This window comes from Taurulus bubalis (assembly GCF_910589615.1).
Source record: "Taurulus bubalis genome assembly, chromosome: 3".
In the NCBI taxonomy this organism is placed as follows: Eukaryota; Metazoa; Chordata; class Actinopteri; order Perciformes; family Cottidae; genus Taurulus; species Taurulus bubalis.
Genome location: NC_136591.1, coordinates 32208766 through 32233410, shown reverse-complemented (window position 1 = coordinate 32233410; position 24645 = coordinate 32208766). Strand labels below are relative to the sequence as shown.

At 41.2% G+C, this 24645-nt stretch overlaps 2 protein-coding genes across 2 annotated transcripts; both read right to left on the bottom strand.

The window, feature by feature from the left end:
- Window positions 1–278: 278 nt before the first annotated feature.
- On the bottom strand, window positions 279–9310 carry LOC306734126 (microtubule-associated protein RP/EB family member 3-like). The gene is made up of 8 exons (XM_079215462.1): window positions 9275–9310; window positions 6970–7037; window positions 5582–5706; window positions 5350–5495; window positions 4285–4444; window positions 2974–3110; window positions 2642–2785; window positions 279–1725 (listed from the first exon to the last, which is right to left on the bottom strand). Exons 1-8 carry the CDS (start codon window positions 9275–9277, stop codon window positions 1657–1659), a joined length of 852 nt encoding a protein of 283 aa, XP_079071588.1. The 5' UTR covers window positions 9278–9310; the 3' UTR covers window positions 279–1656.
- A 1862-nt stretch (window positions 9311–11172) lies between these two features.
- LOC306733372 (dihydropyrimidinase-related protein 5-like) lies at window positions 11173–24385 on the bottom strand (the record flags this gene model as incomplete). The annotated part of the gene is made up of 14 exons (XM_079214597.1): window positions 11173–11445; window positions 13164–13245; window positions 13328–13505; window positions 14361–14568; window positions 14669–14811; window positions 15245–15386; window positions 15473–15629; window positions 15744–15819; window positions 15912–15956; window positions 16388–16456; window positions 16713–16892; window positions 17987–18145; window positions 22804–22953; window positions 24275–24385. 14 exons carry the CDS (start codon window positions 24383–24385, stop codon window positions 11442–11444), a joined length of 1704 nt encoding a protein of 567 aa, XP_079070723.1. The 3' UTR covers window positions 11173–11441.
- Between the last annotated feature and the right edge of the window lie 260 nt (window positions 24386–24645).

The window sequence follows — 24645 nt, the reverse complement described above, 5'->3', positions numbered from 1 at the left end:
GAGGCACTTAGTCGCTCAAATGAGTCACTCAATGTTCGGCACAACCCTTCTGGATCCCTCTCAAGACCAGAAGGGTCTTCAGCGTTAGTGTCACTGACCACAGTGGACGTCCTACTGGGTCAATATGTTAATCTATGCAAATAATTTCTCTGCAACATGATGGCAAGACTGAACATCCCTGTCGTTACGGTAACAATGTGCGTTTGTGATGCGTTTCAGAACTAGAGAACACCGATAAACGAGAAATACACAACACACCACAGTACGGTTTGTTCGTTTTCTGGAGCATCAGAGCTTTATTTCATTCCAGCAGTAACGGTAAATTATGCAAGTTTTATCACATGGCTGCGAGACCAACAAATGGTGAGAGAGGGTTTGTTATGTTTGCTGGTTCAAATCCTGGCTGTCACTCACAAAAGCCCACACCAATAGTTCCTTCACCGCCATTGTAGTGTTTTAACACTTTGCAACAAAGCTCAATTCATTACGCGAACAGAAGAGTGATGATAGCAGCTAAAATGTTTATCTTAATTAACACAGTAAAACGTTAGTATTTAGTAGTGTCAGTCTGTAATCTTACTTTATTATTATTTGTTCATTCATAGATTTTAAAACCTGACATTTGTCTGATAAATAACTCTTACACTGACGCCTCGAACTCATCCATTGAGGAATTCAATGCCAATAAAAAACAAACCTCTTTCAAACAAATCTAAAAAATATAAAATGAAATCTTCCTGTATCTTCTCTACTTGTTGGCATTTTTGGATAATTTCAGTCTGTTTCGCTACATTTGGTGCAAGACCTTCAATTTCCCCAAAAACAAACCCACTTAAAAAAAAAAAAAAAAACATTAATAAATAAAAAGATAAATACACCAGGCCGTCTCATAGACAAGCAGTCAAAACAGTCATGAGCAAACCCTCTCTGGTGGGACACACTTTGATGAATAAATGCAGACTCTTGAGGAGGATTTCTGTATGCACGTGCGCAGTTCAAAGTCTGTGATATGTCCGGCGGCTAAATGTACGTTCATGTGTGTCATCGTATTCAATATGTTCAAAATATATGTGCAGGCCTCCCTCCTTGGAGGCTCAACACCCTTTATAAATCTCACCTTGTGAATTGTACAACCAAAACATCCTTAAAACTGGTCACATTGTGTGGAAAACGTTGTGGTTTCATATATAAACTCTGCAGAGCACCCTGATGCATGTGTGTCTGTGTGTGGGGTCACCAATTAAAGTGCAAGGTGAGAGAAAGTGACGTGCCTCTTTAGACAGACAGATTGATAGTGAAGCACTGTTGGCTCCAGGATGTCAGTGCTGGATCCCTGTAATCTCATTGCTTTTAACCTGAACCCGCCCTGCAGTGCAGCGGTCCCCTCTGGTAACAGGTTAGAATAAAGTTGAGTAAGCCGGGCTGCTGGGCTCTAGTCCAGACAAGGTTTGGGCTAGGAGTTCTTTGATAGTTTGGGAAGGTTGTGCAACAAAGTCGTCATGGGTATGGACAGCCGCAGACAAGATGGGAGAAGTAAGGGCAGATCGTAAAAAAGAAAAGAAAAAAGAGGGGGGGGAGGGGGCAGGGTTATGACAATAATAAAAGTAGGTTCTGGGGTGAGAGCAGGGGGAGGGTGATGAAGAGAGGAAGAACAATTCAGAACTCTTCCGGGTCTCCCTGTTCTCCTTCGTCAAATTCTTCATCCTCCGGTGGTGCAAATCCATCCTGCGGAAGAAGGTCGAGGTCATTGTACATCAGGAGGAAACGTACTTTGCATACGTCTTTGTTATTTTTGAGAAATTCCCCCAGTTGCCACATTACATAATTCTGCAGTGAATGCGACCAATAAAGCCAAAATTTAAGCAGGAACTACGTGGGCTTCCTTGTACATCACCTTCACGGGTTACTGTTAATTTGGTGATAGTCGGACCTCTTAAAGATACCAGAGTCACAAACATTGCAGATGTTTTATAAGTCAGGTAAACATGTAATTTGAGGGAATGGCCCGAGCCTACTTGGTGTGCCATGCAGAAATGCTTCATCAGCACAGTCGCTTCAACCGAGCAAGTTTAACATCATTTAAAGTTCCAAAGGTTAACTTATTTTTCTATACTGGCATAGGGGAGGTCCATTTGGGAAATACATGTTACTTTCATGTGCTAACTTCTTTGTTTGGCTCAGCATCTAAGGATGTTTTATACCCCAAATAAAATCAATCGATCAACCAATCAATCGATTGATCAACAAAACACCAAACCGGGTTTCAATAATTGGGGTGGAAAGCAGATTTCTTTGCAGTGTACACCCATAACCAAGTTCCTAATCGTTATTTTGCATGTGCACGACAAAGACGTCAGTCAAGGAAAGTGTAAGGACTGGTCATTACACGTAGAAAAGATGCAGCTTTGTATTCAAAATAGTTTAATTCAAAGTCTAAACATAACCAAAAGACTCAAAGTTGCCTCTAGAAGTATAAGTAAGTTCCACTGCGGAACATTTGACTAAAATTGATGAGCACAATGACAAGTGGACACTTGTATCTGATCTGTGCTTCTATTATTGTATTTAAGTAGACACTGTAAACATGTAAAAGTCTTCTGTTCTAATGCATGTGCTTTGTGTGGGATTCTAGTGTCTTTACCTCTGTAGCGTACAGTACATCCAAGATTTTGTTGAGGATTGGGTTTTCTTTGTCCTGGCAGAGGAGCTCGATGTCCCTCAGCTTTCCAAAGTAGAAGTCCCTCTCCTTCTCCAGTCCGTCTACAGTCAGCTTGAGGTCCAGCATCTATGAGCAGAGAGGCAGGTTATAACAGCTTGTGGGTTTGAGATAAATATAGAAGAAAACAACTGTATACTGTAGTATATCATTAATAACAATGACCACGAATCAAAACGGCACTTCAAAATGTTAGTACAAACAACAGTAGGTATTTCATTATGAGAGAGCACTGAACAGATCAAAGCAGTTGGTACCTGCTGGTTGAGCTCTAGGAGCTCAGAGTCTCCTCCGTTGCGGATCATGGGACTGGTCTTGCGGGCTGCTGTTAGGTTTATCTGCCTCGGAGGGGGGCAAACACTCTTTGGTGTCGTGGGAGACGTTCTCGTGGGGCCTTGAAGAAAAAACACACACAAATGTTTCTATAGCTAGACTTGTCTGGATGGATGTGTTTCGGCCGTCAGTTGTCAGTGTGAGAGAACAGATTCAGAAGCAGCCGTCTACACTGGGTTTGTATTAGCTTATGCTTTACTTGCATTATATGTGTATACATTTGACCCAAAGCATCGTCTTATGCTTTGGGTCCCTCGTATTGCCTTTACTTGTACTCCTGTACAGTAAATACATGATTGCATTTGGGCTGCAAGTTCTGCTAAACACTAAATTACCCTGGGTGAGCAGATACAGTGAAGACACTGACAGCTATTGTTCTCACTTTGCAAAAGTTTCCTCTGCCTCAAGGCCTTAAAAACTGTAACCATACAAAATAAAACACAAGCTCAAACACACAAAGATTCACCCTTAATAGGATGTGTTTGCAGTTTGCTTTGATTTTCATTAAGAACAATTGTACTGTCAAACATGTGTACTGCCCATCACTGCTAGCAATGTTTGTCCTCTACATTTAATCCAGCATTTAGGAGCAGTGGGCTGCTGCGAAGCGCCCAGGGAGCAACTTGGGGTTCAACGCGACAATGACTCATACTTGTTGTCCCTTAATATAGATTATGCATTTCCTCCTTCATTTAATCCTCTTTTGCCACTTATGTACATGCAATTACAATTTAAAATGTTGCTCGTCTGACGCATATCAACTTGTGAGTAAAACTATTATTTAAGTATATCAATGTTTTGTGATGTGCAAAGGGCTGCTTTTGGAGATACATTGTCCAGAAGACTTGTAAGATTGTGAAATACTATATCAAAAAGTACATTATGCTTGTTTTGTAGCTGCGTACGACTACAGAGATACAGCCAGTGCCCCGAAGACAGCCCACAACCAGCAAGAATAGACAAATCCATAAACCCGGTAACTCACACTTTGAATGAAGGTAAGAACCACTGCAAGCATACACACGCACACACACCCACCCACACCCACACATTCTATGTAGGGGATGTTACCTGGACAAGAGGGTCTTTTAGGTTTGTGGCGAATGGGTTCATCTGTGTTAGAGGTGGGGATGTTTGCATGGAGAGGTGACGGCAATGAAATGAAACCATTGGGTTCACACACAACTGGGAGTAACAAGTGTGTGTGTGTGTGTGTGTGTATGTCATTAGCGTACCTGGGTTGGTTGGAGGCGGCGTTCCGTCTTGGCCCTGCCGTGACATTAGAGGATCGTATTCTTTCCCATCATAGTTGGCGTCAAAAAACTTCTTAAACCACTGTAGGAACTCAAAGTTGTCCTGGAACTTCCCCTTCACCAGCCTCTCCACGGAGATGATCTGAGAGGAGGAGAGGACAGAAATCGTCCTGATAATGTGGAGAAGACAACAACTTGGATATGGATATCAAATAAATGCTAATCCTTGGAATGCTAGAGTAAATACTGCGATGGGGACAGTTGGTTATCAAAGAGTCACTATATGCCAGGTGCGTCTCCCTCTCCCCTCCCAAAAAAATTAAAATAAAAGAGTTAAATCCCACTCAATTGTCCCTCCCGGCTCTTCTAAGATGACATCACAGATATATACAAACTGGGATTTATTCATAATTCCTACTCTGCAGATGGACCAGTTCAAAAAGATGTACAAGCTTTGTCGGTTTTTGAGCCACAACAAAAGCCAAAATGTGGCCTGGCTGATTAGGGCAAGGCTTGTTTTCAGCCTTGCCGATGACCAGAATGCCTTTTGCTACTGAAGCAGTTGTTGATCACCTGCGGCCCCTACCGGCCGCTTCAGAGGAGTGAAGAAGAGTCAAGAATAAACTGGGAATAAAATTATAATTACAAACTAATATTTTGGGGCATCACGGTGGCCATATTGAAGATGTTGTGGATAATGTAATCACAACATCCCCTGTTTAATGAGACCGTTGTTACACGTCTCCCCTCCTCTCATTCAGCCCAATTCTCTAAAAAATAAAAACAGAATTACCTATAGAATTAATGAAAAAATGTAATTATAATGTCAACAATTTTTATATAAAACAGTAGAATGTATATTGTAACTCCGCAGCTATGCAGCATATGTGGTTCGAGGTGTCTTTGACCAGAGTTGTATCTCATGTCAACTTGCATATTTCAACAACTCTGTTAACCCCGGGCGACCATTTGTTTAATCAAATCTAGTTTGAATGTGTGCATGTTAATGAGTGTGTGTGTTGTGTGTGTGTGTGTGTGTGTTCTCACCTTGTCCACATTCATTCTCTTGAATGAAGCCTGTAAGACCTTGAAATTGTTGATGTATTCATGTTCCAGTTTAGCATTGAACTTAACTTTCTTCATTAATATGCAACCTGGAAAGAGCATGTCCATGAACTGACAGTAAGCAGAGCCTAGGGGGAGAAAACAATTTACTTTTAGAGCTTGATATACATTTTGAATTGAATTACAAGCGCAACATTTAACGGTGTGTGTTTACCTGTACAGAGCTGCTCAATCTTTGTGTGTGTGAGCTGCAGAGAGTCGTTGACCCATGCCAACATGTCATGACGACTCAGGTTCTCTACAGTCATAGAGGTGGAGTAAACATTCACCGCCATCCTCCTGGTTCACAAAAATACACACATGAGCACACAGATATCATCTGCAACAGTTGAATGATTGCTTTTATGAAGGCTGATAAATACTTATATAGTCAACAGTTTGATGAATGAACTATGTTTGTAAACCTCAGATAAAAAACAACAACAGAGAAACAAATTACAACTTTATTTAAAAGGGAAAATGTGCCACCTTTTATGTGGATGTCCAATCAGTGTTGATGGTAAATGTAGTCAATTGAAGCCCCAAGCCTCAGTGCTTGTTATATTGACGACAGAGCTGCAAAATCGGTTGTTTTTTTTGCATCTAGCGCTGTCATTTGATGCAATAGTTGGAGGCAAGGAAGAAGCCAGGGGGTTCGCTCTAGATGCCGCTCAAAAACAGAACTTCTTTGTTCCTTCGCTTGCATTGTAAACTAGCTAGGTTTCCAGCAGCGAAAATGGCCTCCCAAATTAGGAGTGCAGAGGAAGTTATGGACGGGGTTTCCTTTGACAGTGTTTTGGCTGACTTGATATTCAGCTGTGTTTATTTGAGCCAGAGTACATGGCGGAAGATATGCAGCATAGAGAGGCCTCGGCTTCTGGCTACATGTAGGCACCAGGAGATCCCTGCTATCCTGTCAAATGTAGCAACCGCTGAGGAATTCATTGCTTCATTGTCCACAGTTACCATCAACACTGATGGGACATCCTTTAACTACTACATAAACAAAGATAAGTGTATACATTGGTTAAAATGTTCTTATTAAATACAAGTTACAGCCATAATGGTCAAAACTGAATGTTTTAAATGCCCGACAGTAGTTATTTTTATTAAAATACTCCTAATTCCAATAAATTATTTTTTTTAAAGATAAAAATATACTTTATTAAAAAATATAATTATGAATGGCAATCATCAATTTTTTACATTAAAATGACAGAATCATAGACACCATTTAATTTAATGCCACATTCACTAAATTTCTTTCCATTTTATTTGGATATGATTTTGATATAGTCTGATTTTAGTTGCCTTATTTGCAGTTCTGAAATGTTTTATTCCTGGTTCAACCACATTGAGCCCATTTTAACTGTTTTAAAAAGTGCAGTAAAAATAAAATGTATTATTATTATCATTATGATTACGTAGCAAAAGTAAGACACTTGAGTATTGATGCTAAACTGCTGTTAAATAAGGTCTAGTAATACGGGAGATTTTCTCGCTTCATGGTCAGGCAAAAAAATTCAAAACACGAACACACACACACACACACACTTTACTCACCTACGCTGGGTGTGTGTTTGGTGCGAACTGTTCAAATCTGGTTGTGGTGGACCACCTTGAAGAAAGACCTGGGGACATAAACACGGATCCTGTGAGATATCAGTGATGCTATACCATTCAGAATGCACCATGAAAACAGTCACACGTCAAAGTTATTTATTGTATGGGCAATTCTAAAAACCTGAAACTTGTCTTTGCATATCCTCTTTAAAACATAACTACCTCTATACCTCTGTGTCTATTGTTCAGCATAGCATGCACAGTCAGACCGGTTTAGCGTCCTGCACAAGAGCCCCCCCACATGGTTACAAAGAGAAACACCACAGATAAACGTGCAACCACTCACTAGGTCACTAATCTCCACTACAGTTAATCCGTTTAGCCCAGGTCGAAAATGCTGTAACCCATCATGCTGCACAAAAGGTAGCTGGGGTCACCAGCAAGAGGCTCCAACAAATACAGCTACAAGGCATCACGCTGACTGCTTGTGATGAGGAAAAATCCAACTATAACAAAGTATTTCCTGTGCACTGACTGTATTCAAATTAACACTGTCCACCAGGCAAATGCTGCTGCTTTGGTTGCGGCTGGTGTTCTTTTTAAGCCCAAAAATCTACTTTGACTAATTTGTGGGTTTGAAATTTATAAAATGGTGACAAAAAGTCTGTTTATTTCGAATTTTATTTTGCTTCCAGGCAGCCTCATGCACAGATGGTGCAAACTGCTCACACGTTAATACAAATAACTATCCAGTCAGTGAGACGTCTTGAGACATGTGGAAGACAAACATGCTATTAATAGAAAATTATCAGTATCAGCCACTACAACCAATAGCAACTAGCTGTTAACTTAATTTAAAACCCTAAACCTGAACTTTCCCTAAACCTGGACTCCCCCCCTACCCCCCAGATCGTCAACACATCACAGCACTTTTTCTTTTTGTTGCATTTGACCCTTTAATATAGTTCCAGTTTGTAGTAATAAAAATAATAATAATAATAATAATAATAATAACATAAATCTTTCCTCCTGTTCACCCTACCAAATTAAGATACACAAATCAAGGGGACTATTATTTAACTGTTAAAACTGGCTTGGAATGATCTATGCTTATATTTCTCAACACAAGTTCATTTTAAGAGATCTATACTTTGTTTTAGATAGTTTTGGAAACTCATACCTGCTTTTGTATCTTAACTGGGCATTGTTTATTTTCTTTTAAAGTATATGTCGGTTATAATTCCTTATTATAATATGGTTTATATTGTGCTTATTATTAATTAGTCTTTTCTCCAACTGACTGAAAATGCCTTAACATGAATTTGTGAAAATTACAACAATTCTATTGTTTCAGCGTGAATTTTGTTAGTTGCAACTGTACATGAGGTCCAAATTAAGTTTTGTGACCATCGGAATACTGAGTCAGCAATTTGGTAGCAGTTGATATTAAAGAAAGTATGTAATAAAAGATCATAAAAAAACGTTTAATTAGGCTACAGAACACTGGCAACTGCAAAACATTGGCAGACTTATCAGCACTGGTCTGCTGCCATACGACACCAATAACAGATTGTAAAGCTGTTAAATAAAATAAGGGAAATGGCAGACATACTCCTGCACATTTATACAGTAGAAGCTCCAGAAATATAGTGCAAGTCATGGACATAAGAGAAAAAAAATTTATAGTAATAAATAAAAGAATGAGTTGACAAAACAACTCATTCTTTTTCCATTGTGCCCTTCCAGAAAATAAGCAGTTTAAGTTTAAGAGATATATAGAAGTGTTACACAATAACTGGTCAAATTGTCTTCATTTATGATTCATCCTGAGGGAAATTGTTGTACAGTAGTTGCAGAACAAAGCAGGCAAGAGTGCAAATATAAATGTGACAAAAAGCCAAAAATAGTTTATTTTGCTTACAGACTGCCTCGTCCATAGATGATGCAAACACGTCAATACAAAAAACGATCCAGTCAGTAAGACGTCTTGAGACATGTGTAACACAAACATGCTATTAATAGCACATTAACAGTATCAGCCACTACAACCAATAGCAACGAGCGATTAACTTTACATTACATTAGTTATCAGTAAGTAAAACCCTAAACCTGGACTTTCCCCAACTTCCCCCGGATCAAATATATCTGGGGCAAATATATATTTTGTTTTAAATAATTAGATATCCAAACTAAATATACCGAGCCTCGTTCACTTGATTGGTTATCTTCTGATCAAATGAAGGAGATTTGACCACCATTTAATTTGCCTCCGGTTGCATTGAGCAGATATAATCATAATTCTGACCATAATATAAGTACGTCACAACACACGTTAACCCCTGCGTTAACCCCTGCGTGTTGTGACGGACGTGAGCCTTCACAGCAGCCCGGTTCCGGTCGGGTCCACCGGTCCGGGTTGCGACCGTTGGCGTTCCAGCCACGGTAAGTGCGACAGCCAGCGCGCGCCTCTACGATCCTGTCACGTTACCGCCGCTAGCTCCGAGCTAACGTCGCTACAGTTTGTTGCGACGGCAATGCTTTCTGGGCTGAATTTAGAGAGTTGCCACACGATTTAATTTCCCCGCAGTGACGTGAGCGAACTGAGGATATACCCTCGTGTAACTAAGACGACACTCTTGTTTCCAGCCTGACGTGCCCCTCTCTGAGGGCCTTTTCGGGAGTACATACGCACATTGCCAATGACAGAATAACTCTCAGCTACGGGACGATATAAGTATTTAAGTGGGACGTAAATGAAACTAGCCGTTAAATGAAGTGTTTTCAAACGTAAAGAATCCCATTTTAAGTTAAGTTGAGTGCATATTACTCACTGAAGTGCGACGTCGTCCCTCTCACAGCGTCCCGTTGTGTGTAATGATGGGCTTTACTGTTGCTATAACCCGACTGTTTCCTCGGCAAAGTTACGCGAGACTGCTCTCCCTCATAAGCCGTTGGGAAAGTGCGCATGCGCATGGCAGTTAGAGGCTTTTCACATTCCTGGTATTGCAACTGGTGTTCCCATGACGAATAATGTCGGGGGTGAAAATACAACCGCGGCCCATGTTTGGTGATTAACCTGAGCTAGTACAAGTATTCAGATCCTTTAATTACCAAAGTATAACAATACTTTATTACAAGTAAAAGTCCTGATTTCAAAATGGTTCAAAAGTATTATCAGCTAAATGTAGGGTACTTAAAATCAGTGGTGTAAAGTAACTGTACTCAAGTAGTTTACTTGAATTTTTAGATACTTTTACATACTTGAGAATTAACATGTCCGACTATTTTATACTTCTCATCAACTACATCTCAAGGGAAAATATTGTACTTTTTACACCTGTACATTTATTTATAAAAGTAACTATTGCAAAGTGTGCATTCTGCGTAAAGTGTAGTTTTACTAACTTTTGTACTTTTATTTAAGTGAAATATTGAAAGTAGAACTGTTACTTCTAAAAAAGTGTTATTGCTACTTTTACTAATATGATAATAATATATGAATATTTCTTCCACCATTGCGTAAAGTAAAAATACTCATTGTGCAGAATGACTCCTTTCAAAGGGTTATCAAATATTATATTATATTAGCACATTAGGGTACCACAGCTAAATCTTAATTATTATCATCATAATTTCTTATCATTATTATGCCATGATGATGAAGATGACTATTATTTCACTTATTTGTCTGTCATGTTTTGTGCCAAATCTCTGCTTTTATTTTGGGTCATATTCGTGCAGAACTGCACTTTAGAAAGATTTCTTTATTGTATGTGAAATGTATTAAAGAGTTTTCCTGTCACACAATTTGCAACAAAACACAGATGCACGTTTCTGCAGTTCTTTTTTCATTGCTTTTACTTTACAATATTGTTGTTTTCTGCCCTTTACTGCATGTGAATCAGCTGCATCCTCATCTGTACTTTGTATATTCTTGTGAATTGCTTCATGATAAGTTTTGGTATGTCGATGTATGTCAGCCATATTTTCCCTCAGTATATATACATGTATATTGTCTATTGTGCTTTTTTTTAATTTCATATCAATTACTGAATTCATCTTTTGCAAAATAGTTTTTTTATATAATACAACTGTGACCACAAATCTTGTGAGGCATTTTAGAAATAAAAAGGTGACACATCGGAACCAAGATGTTATTTTTTTCTCACTTTATTCTTTTTTTTGTTATTCGTGTGGTAAGAAACAAGCAGCCACTTACAGGTTCAACAGGTTCACTGTCCAACACAACAATAATCTACAAACACACACAGCCACCAACCAGTCACAATGCCTTCAAAGCAACAAATCCATCCAACAATAAAATAATGTTGTTGTAGGTAACAGTTAAAAAAGAACCAGCACCAGTTGTTGTGAGCCCGTGGAGAGATTGCACTCCTCTGTCTCCACGCGGTGCTCTTCATGCATGAGGTGGGCGTGTCGCACGGGTGACTCGTATTGGCACATTTATTCTTTCAGCTAAAAAAACAAAACAAACAAACATCCTAAATATATAGTTCACAGACAAGAAGACGTGTTCATGTATAAATACAATACTGATAGCAGGAATGAGACATCATTAGGAGGTGAGAGGTTCAGTGATTTTCTGCAGACTGTGCAGCTCAATCTTCCTGCTCTGTGCAGACAAACTGCTCTCAAAACAATAAATCCCTTTTCATTTCCTCATAAACAGGAACTTTACTTTTCAAAATACGACCCACAGATGCAACTGAAACTCAACAACATAATATCATTTCATGCGGTTACTTTTAGGGTCATCTACGCACAATCTGGGGCCTCATTAATCAGCATGTGCGTACGGAATGATTTTGTAGGTAAACTATGCAAACAGTCAGGTTTTATTAGATTCTTGAGTTTAATTTGAATCGAACAACATGTCTTTTATAGACAAGCCCAAATAATCAGTTTATCGGAGCTTTATTGCCAGAGCAGCTGGAGTGAACCAAAATAGTAATTTTTATCTAAATCAATCTTTCTCATGCGTATGGGTAATCTATTAATCACAGATTTACACTAGTTTTATGAACGTTTTGATAAATGCGGCCCGTGATGTTTTCAGCAGCCCTGATTTTCCACTCAGAAAGTGATCTCTGCGGTGAATGAGAAGCCACTGCATTCAACTTTATTGATGTAAATTGCGATAAACTGTAATCTGATGTTGTGCATTATCAGCAGTAAAGTAATAGAATGCCTTTCCTCATTATTATCCCCACGGTGATCTTAAAGTAACATACTCAGAAACTTCTACTAGCACTTTGCAAGGTCTATAGGTACCACGTTTCCTCGACAGAAATGACTACATTTAGCTGTTGTGGAATCAGCGCTGGGATCAAATCCCAGGTCAACCCACAGGTTGTTTACTTGTGTAACTGAGTCTGTAGACCCTGCTACAATGCAGGTGAGGCAGGATATTTCTGGGAAATGTGAGTGTTGTTTCAGTTCGAGGCAGTGAAAACATAGGGATGGAAAGATTCAAGGCTGACTCTATTTAGACAGTGTAGCTGTAAAATCACACAGTGTTTTGAAGCAGTTGGATTTCATCACCACACAGCACCATTGGAAATAAAAACACTGTTAGAGGAACCCACGGTGCAGCAGGAAGCCGAGCACAGTGGGTGTTTAATCACAAACAGAATCCACATACGTCTTCATATGAGTGTAATGCTATGTTGTCTACAGTGCACTGTATAAGTGTGTGTGTGTGACGGGGGTATAATAGATATTTCACGGAATTCAGTGCACTACTTTTCTTTTAATAATTCAGTCGACATCACTTCAGTTCAAACCATAAAAACTGTACTGGTTTTGATCTTTCACAGTTTGTTTAATTTGCGTTCCTCCGTGGGACACGAGCAGGGTGGTAATGAGCAGACTTTGTCAATGTTGGTATGATCCGTTTGAATTTAGCAAACCATTTTTAAATTCATAGATAGCCCTTCACTCTTGTGTAATTATTCAGTCCCGCCAATTAAGACAAATCAGATTCGTAAAAGTCACTTTGGTAGATCACTGATCATCAGTTAGGTTTTCACCAATCACAGAAGCATGCTTCAATTTATATATTCCTCTCCTAACTTTAATCCTGTGATTGAGAAATCAGTGCAGTTTTCCTGGTTGCGGAGAATTATACAAAACAAGGAGACTCGGATGGGTGTAGCTCCGGCAGCAGCGATTACCAGATACCACTGGAGCGACCACCGGGAGGCGCCAGGATCCGGGCCGAGGACCTCTTCGGGATGTGGTCATCGACCTGAGACCCTGAGAGACAAACAGAACATATCAATCGGCAAACAGTGAGAATTTTTTATATATATATGTTATAAGCTTCATTCCAACCTACCTGAGAGGCTAAAGGAGGACTCGTGGAGGTCTCGGACTCCCTGGTTCACGCGAGGACAACCTTTGTTGGACGCATCTCCGTCTATCGGGCCCAAACCAAGCTCCTTCTTCATAGTGTTCGCCACCTTGGCCACATCACCGGAGTAGGCATCCCTGTCCACCCCTTTGTAAGCCTGAGTCTGAAGCAGAGAGGGAGGATGGGAAGGTCAAAAGTAAATAGAGTACACATGAAATCCAGGCATGAGATGAGTATTTTTGACCAATTTGAATGCTCATCGCATCGAAAGTTGAACTAAAATTGGATCTGAAGTTGAAATGTCCTCTTGAAGGAATGTGAACGGCAACTTTATCATCTGGTGTTCTTGGCTAGAGAGGGTATTAAGTAATTAAGTAATAGATACATTAATGACAATGATAGTACTATTGATAACACTCTTAGCATAAGTTGCTAATTGAGATGACAACATGCTTATTTGAACTGACATTTATGCTTCTAATCAAACGGAGAGCACAGCTCAGAATATTCTATGCAAAAACAAGGGAACTACAGCGTGTACTTAAAACAATTAAATCATAACCAGCGATACATTTCGTATAAATGACAAGCCATAAGAACATGAAATGAGACAAATCTATAATTCTGGGATATATAACTAACTTTACATATGGTATATATAATATGCAGAACGCATAAAAAAGTAAGGCCCATAAAGTTAGCAGTGTAAACCATCATTGTGGTTAAAACAGAGCAGAAACTCTGCAGAGGCTTTTTGCCGACAGCAGCAGCAGAAAAACAGTGTCAGCATATAGACAGAGCAGGAGCATTATACCCTTTATATAGACTGTCAAACCAGTGCAGATAGAAACAGTGTGATGGGTGTGTTTGCAGTCGCTCGGCTGCCAGCTATCTAAAGCTAACACAGCAAAGCACAGCATGAGTCCTGGTGTCGCACTGCTTGACCTTTGGCGAAAAACATATTTTTGATTCAGCCTTTAAATAAGCTCGCAGGATGAATGAATGAAAGTGGACACACCTTTTCTCTCTGCACCATCTTCTTGTAGAGGTAGTCAGGGAAGGTGCGCTGGGGGTAGAACTTTCCGGATCCCTCAGCACACATGAACACGCCGTTCTCACACACCAAACGTCCGCGGCTGATGGTGACCAGGGGAACCCCGTGGCAGCGCATCCCCTCGTACAGGTTGAAGTCTCCGCCCTGCACCTGAGTGGCTGCAGAGATCGTCCTGCGCAGACAGAACGGGGTTTGTTCGGAGCCAAAGGAATCAAGACGCAATAATGCCGGGCTGCGAGCCCCATCTTCTTGTCGTGAATACGACTGCATACCTGGTTGCATCCGGGTCCCAGACCACCAAATCAGCGTCAGCCCCGGGGATGATACGACCCTTGCGTGGGTACAGGTTGTAGATCTTAGCAGCGTTAGAGCTCGTCACTGCCACAAAACGATTCTCATCCATTTTTCCTGTAACCTGCAGGCATTAACGTGTTGAAAACAGGCAAGGCAAAACACAACTAAGGCATTTTGTTAGGAATCTGTGAATTTTAGTGAACATCAAAGGATTCTTTGGAATATCATTTTGGTTGGCTTGGTTTGGCTGCTTGTTAGAGGCAATGCGGATGTGTGTACATTATTTCTTCAAATTATTACTAAATTGATGCATTAAACATAAGCCAGCGCAAACACAAATAGACGCCAAAGGGACACTTTAAAAATCAAAGCACCAAATTCAAAGCTGAAGATGGACATGGATCCTTCCTGTTTCTGTGCCTGAGATGCATGCTACATAATACACACAAGCTTGATTGCAGGTTATGTGAGTACGTGTGCCAGTGTGTGTGTGTGTGTCTGTGTGTGTGTGTGTGTGTGTGTGTGTATGTGTGTGTTTGTGTTTGTATACGTACCACTCCCCTCTCCCAAATGACACTCATCCTGTCCTGGACTCCAGCCACTCCATGAGGGATCTTTGTGAAGTCGTCCTTGCCCAAAGCTCTCTGCTTGATGCTAAATGGACGGTGCTCTGATGCCACGACACTCAGAGAGTCACTGGAAACAAGACAAATGATATCTATCTAAATTATCACTAATCACTGACCCCTATGATAAAGTTCCAGTCTGTACTGAGCACATACTTGGCCAGCAAGCCCATGAGGTAGTTGGGCGTGTTGGGGTCGAGGCGGAGAGGAGGCACGATGACGTGGGCGGCAGCGTGAACCCAGTCCTGATGGTAATACTGCATCCCGTTCAGCACAGCGTGAGCTACTGTGGTCTCTGCGTGGACCACCTTACCTGCAGAGACGAACAAAGAAAGAGAACAAAAGTGGTTGAGTCCAAGAAGATCATTTACTTTATATCATCGCCACTGTCCACGTCTTCATGCTAGCATCTTTTAATTCCACCCACCTTGCATCTTAGCAGTAGCAATCATGTCTCCAGCAGACATGCTGGACACATTCACAAGGTAGATCGGGCAGTGAGCCTGCAATCACAAGCAAATTCAGTGATTTAATCGGTGACATGCAGACACATGCACACAGATAGGATATTCAAATCTGGTTTTGCATCTGTTACCCTGTTGGCGATGGTGACAGCTCTGTGAGTAGCCTCAGACTCCAGCTGTAGACAATAAGACAGAGGACTTTAATAACCACTCAATAGAAATGTATATTTCAGGTCTTTGTCATGAACTTCCATCCCAAAAAAAGGACAATATATGTGGTCATGGAGCAGCTCATTTCTCCTTATGGGGGATGATACATTTCACTGTAGACCAATTATTAAGGAAAGTTGTGTCAGAGCATCTCCATCCAGCCGGTTACTGTTTTTACTCCCTCCAAGTTTTGCCAATATCAGGCTTCAAATCTCTCTTTCTGATTGCCAGTAACGTAGCGTTAACACCCTTAAATGTTTTTAATTATCATTATTTTAAGGATACAGAAAGGGAAAAAAAAAGCATACAGTTTTATATTCAAGTACATTTAGCAGGGCAATAGCTAAATGAAAATGAAGTGATTAGTGATAAGGAATAACCTCCGATGTAAATTTACCTCCTCTGGTCGACTTATCTCAATACCCTCCGGTCCACTGATGCCTAACTCCAGAGCCTCTTTGGCACCCTATCAACACACACACACACACACACACACACACACACACACACACACACACACACACACACACACACACACACACACACAGTTAAACACAAGTTAAATTCATTATTGTAATTGTGCCTTCAATTTTTTATCTGAAAACTCCACACACATGCAGGTGTTCATGCAGTTCATGACTGTCAAAGTATTTTCACTGTGCTGGACATCTCTCATTAAAAGGACAACACAGGTTAATATATCAGGGCTGTGGGATGTGCACCTCTGCCACCAGCTCTCCGTTCTCGGCGTGGACGCGAGCGATGGCCCCGATGTCTTTACAGGTCTGCAGCGTCTGGTAGAGCTCCGAGTCCCTCAGCATCATCATATCTTTGTAGGCCATGAACATCTGGAAAGAGTTCACCCCATGCTCCCTCACCAGGGTCTCCATCTCGCTGCGCACCTGATCACAGGGATAAAGGAAAGGGATCAACGTTTATATTACTGACAAAGGCAGACATTGAAGAGCTCAGCCAGTAAATGTGGGCATGAAGGAATAAGAAAGTGTCTTAGTGTGTTTGGGGGCGTGACATGAGCTCGGGTTGCAGCCAGAATGAGATCCCATTGCATTCACATTGGCGAATGCAGACACTCAAAATGCAGTAAACAGAATCTAAAGGTATTATACAGTTAATATAATAATTCTAACTACACTGCAGTAAAATCGGTCATTAAAATTCAAATAAAGGGTAATGTCCCTTGGAAGTTGGAACCAACTTGATGATGCAGATGATCACAAGGTACAACATCAATGCTTCTATCTGACTAAGCTTCATGTGGAAATTCCAGGTATTTGTTTATTGTAATTACTCGTAACACTTGTCAGGATATACAACTTTTTTTTATATAAAAAATAATGATGCACGTTCCATATACTTCCATAGGAAGTATTAATACTAAAGTAATATAGCTGCGTTGACTAAAGAATTAAAAGTCCATTTCTAAGTGTGAGCAGTTCATTATAAAAGATCAGTAACACTCAATGAATCATTTTGGGCGAAGGGAATTTTAAGAACATTTTCAAACCTCCAATGCACAAAATAATTGATCAGGTGATTGAGAATAACTACCAGAATAATTAACAATGCCATTAGCCCTAGCCCTAGCCCAAGTTGCCATTGCATCATGGTATTACAAGGATATTACTACCAGCTCTATTATCTGGCATTGAACATGTTACTACATGTAATACGATGTGGCCCAGCACACATATGATACAGCACAGACATTAAAGCCAAAGGCTGAATGAGGCACGTTGACTCATAGAATCTGCCTAACGTGCCCAGTGAGCATGTGTGGTGACCTAGTTCATGCAAGGTTTAATCTAGGTCATTTGACTCATAAATGAAAAAATGGTTTGGCTGCTTTATTAATCATTCAGCGGCAATAAAAGCTTGAGGAGCATAACGAGAAAGAATGATATCTGTTTGTGAGAGATAGAAGTGGTTCCGGTACGTCTCTCATGTCACATCCCTCTCACCCCTCTCTGGGTCTTACCTTCGGCCCCCACCAAGTCACCCCGACGTGCAGAGCGTAGTCACAGCATGCCTTGGCGTCGGCCAGAGCTCTGCAGTTCTCGTAGGCGTCCAGCAGGGAGCAGTGCTGCTCAGGCAGGACCAGAGCCATGACCATGGTGGTACCACCCATCAGAGCCGCCTGCGTGAGATGAGAGGGTGAGGAGGGGCGGGGAAGGAAGGAAGGATGGAAAGGAAGGAAGGTGGGAGGCAGAAAATGGGAGGCAGAGGAAGAAACAGAGAGACTGCTTAGAGGCAAGAACAATGATTCCACTGTAAAACACAGAGTCACTGTTTGTCCTGGTGACAAAGAGCAACAGTTCTTCCTCATGAACTGTTTTCTCATCATCATCAATCTGCTTGTCACTAGTAGATGTAGATGATGCACACAGACTGATGTCTTGTTGTACTGATGTTGGATGTATAGTCTTGAAATACCATATACGCAGACATTTGATTTATTAATTAACTGCTTAGACTCTGATACAATGTTCTGTTGAATGTAAAAATCCTCTGTTTTCTTCCACACAATTGCAAATTCCCCTCAATCAACAAGTTTACGTTTATTTGCACAAACATCTGGACACCTAAAGTCTTAACTTTTTTACTTCCTCCTTTTGCTTTTGAGGAAATTATATGTGACTGGTGTACCTTCTATTCTTTTCTGCCTCTCATTTAAAATCAAAACAACTGATAATAACATTTGTTTGGTTTATTCTTATTGGTTTACAAATACCTTGCGAAATAAGAGGTTAGGAGAAGAAAATATTAAGAAAAAGCACTTAAGAAGAACTCTACTTCTTTGAAAACTAAAACAATCTTAAGTTTTCTGAATCTGGTGCCAGTTTGTCACAAGACAGCAGCGATGTGGAGAAGACAAACAGGAAAAAGGAAAAGAAGAAGACGTGGAAGGCCTGATGAAGAGATGAGAAATGGAAGGCTGATGAAGGGAGTGGTCTGCAGTGACTCGTCTCAGTTGGCTGAATGGTAAACGCACTTTTGTGTAGCCATGACAACAGATACTGCTCAGCCATGCCTGTCACCATGCAACACCCTCCAACAGTCTAACAGGGATGTTGCACTGAGGAATGATGGGAAAACAGGCGGTAATCACATATGAGATAGGAAATTAACAGAGAGGTAAAGACATTGTGTCTGTAACGTAGCCTGTCCCTGCAGACTCTCATCAATGTATTGCTCATAAAAAAAAGCCAAAACAGGCGTTGACAACCAAATAATTTAGGCATTCATTCTGTATCATTTCACAACACAGCACGAATGAAATGTTACTAAATCTGGACCATTGTTCACGTGTCAGCGTGGAGCCGTTACACCACACGCCAGACACGTCTTAGACAGGGGCGGGGTCATCGGCTTTTGAGTGACAGCTCCACCAGCTAGTGAGGTATTACCATAGTAACCAGTCCAAATTATCCACAGCATCAGTATCGAAGGTCTTTGCATATGTGTGTGCATTAAGATGATCATATATCACTGTCAGTATGTGTGTGTGTGTGTGTGTGTGTGTGTGTGTGTGTGTGTGTGTGTGTGTGTGAGAGTGAAAGTGAGAGTGACAGCAAGAGAGAGAGAGAGCGAGAGAGAGCGAGAGAGAGACAGAGAGAGACAGAGAGAGAGAGAGAGAGAGAGGGGACGTGGACACATCTGGGGATTGTGGGATTTATGTCGGCACAACCATGATTAAAATTTACTGCCAGTACACTTCTCAAAAAAAGGGATTTTGTGAGCAGAGTGAGAGAGAGAGAAAGAAAGAGAGCGTATGAGACAAGTGACAGGTAGAACAGTTGTCAGTGTGAGTGTTACAGAGGTCCAGTAGCAGACCTTTCTCAAGCAAGCTGGTATAAATAAACTGTCTGCGGGATGAAAAGTTTTTCATTCTGTCCTGTTTCCTCTTTAAAGGCTGTCATCATCAACATCCAAATTTAGACTGTTCTACTTTACAAACCTGCAAAAAAGATCAAGGAAGTCAGCATTGTTCTGATGAAACAGTTCGTAACTGGTGTTGCTGAGCAAAGTTAAGCGAAAAAGGCTTGTTTTCCATCCTCACAGGTTTGTGAGCAGATAACTTTTGTTCTAACCAACCGAACAAATTTGGCCAAATTCCTATGACCATACGCAGAATAATCTGATTTCACAAGACATTGTGGATTTAACTTTCCTTGCTTCTTAATACAAACAATATGTGTGAATAAAACATTAACTGTGTGTCGTGATGAACGTTAACAGCCATAATAACTCTCTTTAATGATTTTCCCCACGTTATTTCACAGCTGCAGCGATGGGTGAGTAAAGCTGACAGACACACAGATGTATTGTTGTATTTAGAAGGACCATCATGTAAATAAACACACACATTCCTATAAATATGGTGGAGACGATTCTGTTATATATCCTGTTATAACACACCACATCATCAAATATAATTGTTGAGCCACAGTAAACCCGACATGCTGTACTCCCCTCTTTATAGAACACGGAGAGAGTATAGCTAAAGTGGATGGTGACACACAAACCCTAAACAATGTTTTATCATGAATCCCCTAGTCTATTAGAGACCCCCGACCCCGACTGTGAGGATAATCCCCGGGAAAGAAAGTGAAACTGACAGACAGAGGGGGAGAGGGAGACATGGCGGATCTGCGAGGATGAGAAGATCTTTGTATGTTGGACTCTGCGAGAGGCTATCAGTGTCAGACAGATTACCACTGCAGCTCTCTGATCAGCCTGTATCAGCACCTCTCACACTTCATATTCCAGCTGAACACCTTTCATCCCACTCCTCCTCCTCTTCCTCCTCCTCGCCTCCCTCTCTTCGCCTCCCTCTGCCTCTCCTGCCTGCAGAGACATTGAAAAGATATCTGCAGTGCATGCTGGGAGAGATACAGAGCTGGTGTGCCATTTTAGTTGAATATGTGTCCTTTACGGACAAATCGGATGTGATCCAGTGCAGTGAATCGGAATGTCTAAGTTCCCTGTATGACTGAACAGCACTGCACTTAAAACAACTGGTTGTTGATAACAGTGAGAGCAGATCAAACCTAAGTACAGAGTACATAAAGAATACTGCATTCTGTCAGTAGTTAATAGTAGAAATGTTGCTGTAGTCTCATGGAGGTGTTTTAAGTTTCAGTTTGGAGTTTAAATGGTTTTAAATGACGTTGCAAAAGCTTCTTAAACCGGGTCCCAAATGGAAAAGCAATCACAACGAAATCCGAAAACCAGCAATTTGTTCTGGTTCACTGAGTTTATTACTTCTTATGTTACATTCTAGTAGGTAGTAGCGTACACCACCAACAATATATCCCACTTGAAACAGTAATAACATACACCACTTGAAATATATCACACTTGAAACAGTTTAGGATTACTGAAGGAACTCCTGTCAGGCAGGAGTTTGTGCACTACTGCGAGTTTTCCGTACCTGTAAACACATACTGGCTTAAAATGAGCCTAAAAATGACCTTTGTATTGAATAAAACATCCACTTGGGGAAAGTCTTTGTTTGTGAGTAGATCTGGGCTCTGTGGTGAATACAGTACACTCTCAATATCTGTACAAACCTCAGTATAAGATGCACAAATGTACTAATACACAGGTCTGTATCTACACCGCAGTACTGCTTCTACCAGCCAGCCTATAAATCGCCTTCCTGCTGCAGGTCAGTGTGAGTCTGTACCAATGGGAGTGAAGCAGAGGATGCTGGGAGAAATAGTTTTGGGGTTCATCACAATTGCACATGAGATGTTGCCTCAGTAACGCAGTCACCATGGAGACCACACAATACTGCCATGTTGATGCGTGCACACACACACACACACACACACACACACACACACACACACACACACACACACACACACACACTCACTCCCTCTGATTTCCACACTGAGAGCAGGGGCTAGTTGCCATGGCAGCAGGGTCAGTGGGTAGGTTTCTGGCATACGGGCGATTCCATCCCCCCAAATTCCTCTCACCCTTCAGTTGGCATTCCATCGGACTCTATAAGATGCTGCAGCGCAAACTCCCTGCAGGTATTATTGTTGACAAAAAAAAATAAAAATACAATCCCAATTTGAAAAAATATGCACGTTTTTTTTTATTACAAAAGCGGCGATTCTTATTTTATGCTGCATTGGTGTGATGCTGGAATAATTTGAAATTCAGCTCCCAACTGGGAGAATTCACTTGAATTCAGAAAGTCAACCAAAATTGTGGGGTTACTTATGTACAGCGAGCGCCACACCAGAACCACCCCCCAGAGATAAACAACAGCAAAAACAGCCACAACATCCTCCAACACATGACGCTGCAGGCAACAATTCCACTCCAAGTCTCCTAATTATTGAATCATCCTCTCTGCTCTGAGTCTCAGCCGTAGGAAATTAACTAATAAATCCTGTATGAATTAAAGATTGAACAGCTTTGGGTGTAAAACAAAAAGGGGAAGTCTTTGCATTCAATCTTGCATTCAAACTTGTGACAGCTGTTTGGGTTAGCTTCCTAAAGGAGCAGTGTGAGAGCACATGTCGTCATTAGTCTTGATGAGCGAATGAAGCCGAATGCAGGGTGAAGATCTGCATGTAGGCAAGACAGAGAGTGAGAGAGTGAGAGAGACAAAGTATGTCTGCGTGTGACAGCTGTCTCTAGTTTCTAAATGTGTTTAATCACAGGCATGCTGAAGAGCCTCGTCATAACACAGTCCTGTTGTGAGTGTGTGTGTGTGTGTGTGTGTGTGTGTGTGTGTGTGTGTGTGTGTGTGTGTGTGTGTGTGTGTGTGTGTACCTTGGTCCCACTGTAGAAGTCATCCTGAATGCTGGCGTTCATGAAAGTTTGCTGCAGATGCACGCTGGTGTCTATTCCGCCCGGCAACACCAGCTTCCCAGAGGCGTCAATCACCTTAGCCCCGCCCGGTATCATCAGTTCCTTTCCGACCTGCCGCAGAGAACACAAGCATACAAATCATACAACTTTATTAGAAAGCATTTTGTCCCTATGAGGTGCATCTGAACCACAGAACATCTAATGGCTATTCATGGCTATTAAGGACATTGGTGTCCAGGTTAATGGGGTTTTAATGTAGTCCATTAAATTGAGAACAGACACTGAGTGGTCATATCACAGAGGGCCAATCAATGGTTCTTTGGTTAAGACAGGTTCCACTCGGCACATCATACCACAGGCAAAACCAGTGCTTGATTCTGATTATTAGGTTTGGTCCAGACTGAAATATCTCAACAACTGTGAGATGGATTGCCATGACATGTCATACAGACATCCCTGGTGCCCAGAGGACAATTATATTGGGTTTTGGTGTTCCCCCTGACTCACCAAGCGACATTGTCTCACTTATTAAGTGCAATTGCTCAACATTTCCTGGATAGATTGGTCAAAAAGTTTGGTACAGACATTAATGACTCCCAGAGGATGGATCCTAATAATATAGGTGATCCCCTGACTTTTCCTCTAGCGCCATTACAAGGTTGATTTTTGTGGTTGTGAATGAAATCTGAAATCTGGTACGAACATTATTCTCCTCAGGATGAAGAGTTGTTTTGGAGCAAGGAGCAAATGTTAGCATGCTAACGTGCTAAACTAAGACAGTGAACATGCTCAACGTTATACTTGCAGCTTAACATCAGCATGTTAGCATAGTCACATGACTACAGACCCTTAGTCGTCCTTGTTCACCATCTTTCTGAATGTATTTTTTAACTCTATAACAGCTAGCTTTTAATAGGCTTTGGCTCCTCCTATGTGCTTGAATAGTAAATGTTCACTGCTAAGTTGACAGTGCCGGTACTCACAATGAGGCTGTAAAGGCGGATTTATTTCCATATTTCAGGCATCTAACCAAAAACCCAATACAAAAACCTGGATGTGCAGAAATGCTGACTCATTTCCACGTTTCAGGACTCATTCTTGCAGCACTCTAAGAGCCTCGGCAAAGCATATGAGGATGTGCTTCCATGGCAGTAGAGTGTTGTAGTAGAGATGAGCTCTTCAGGTTTCTGAGCCAAAAGCATCCTCTTCATATGAACCAATGCTTATTTCCATGACAACATTCTGTGAGCTAATTATAGCTTTCACTATCATCATGTGGGGCCGCAGAGTTCATTCTGTTCATACTGTATTGTTGTGAAATGAGTCACGCCGGTGACAGCTGGGGATAAACTGAAGAGAGAGTATCTGCATGTGTGTGTGCATGAAAGACTGTGAAGACAAATAAAGGATGTGCATGTTAGACGTGGTGTACCTGCTGAATGATGCCGTTCTCAATGTAGACATCTGCTTCCTGGGTGAAGTCATCGTTGACCACCTTGCCTCCCTTGATAAGGATACGCATCGACCCCATGTTGGCAGCCATAGTCCTAGAGGAACAAAAAACAAGATGCATTTAACATCAATGTTACAAAGGTGGAGATCATACTGCAGATACTGTGAACACAGAGATCTGTACAGGCGGAAAATGCAGCTGTGTGACTGGAAACTACGAAACTGTTCAGCTCTGATGCAGGGAACGCGTTTCATCACAAAGTAAATATTTTTGCCTCATGGGAACCATTGCATGCTCATTCCCTCTGATTTCGCGGGGAATTGGACCCCGATGACAGGCGTAAAAAAATA

What these genes read in the sequence shown, in the direction of transcription:
- LOC306734126 (XM_079215462.1), bottom strand. An exon ending in AGAGAATGAATGTGGACAAG is followed by an intron (nt 4,445 to 5,349) that starts GTGAGAACACAC and finishes TCCTCCTCTCAG; the next exon opens with ATCATCTCCGTGGAGAGGCT. An exon ending in TCCTAGAGCTCAACCAGCAG is followed by an intron (nt 2,786 to 2,973) that starts GTACCAACTGCT and finishes CTCTGCTCATAG; the next exon opens with ATGCTGGACCTCAAGCTGAC.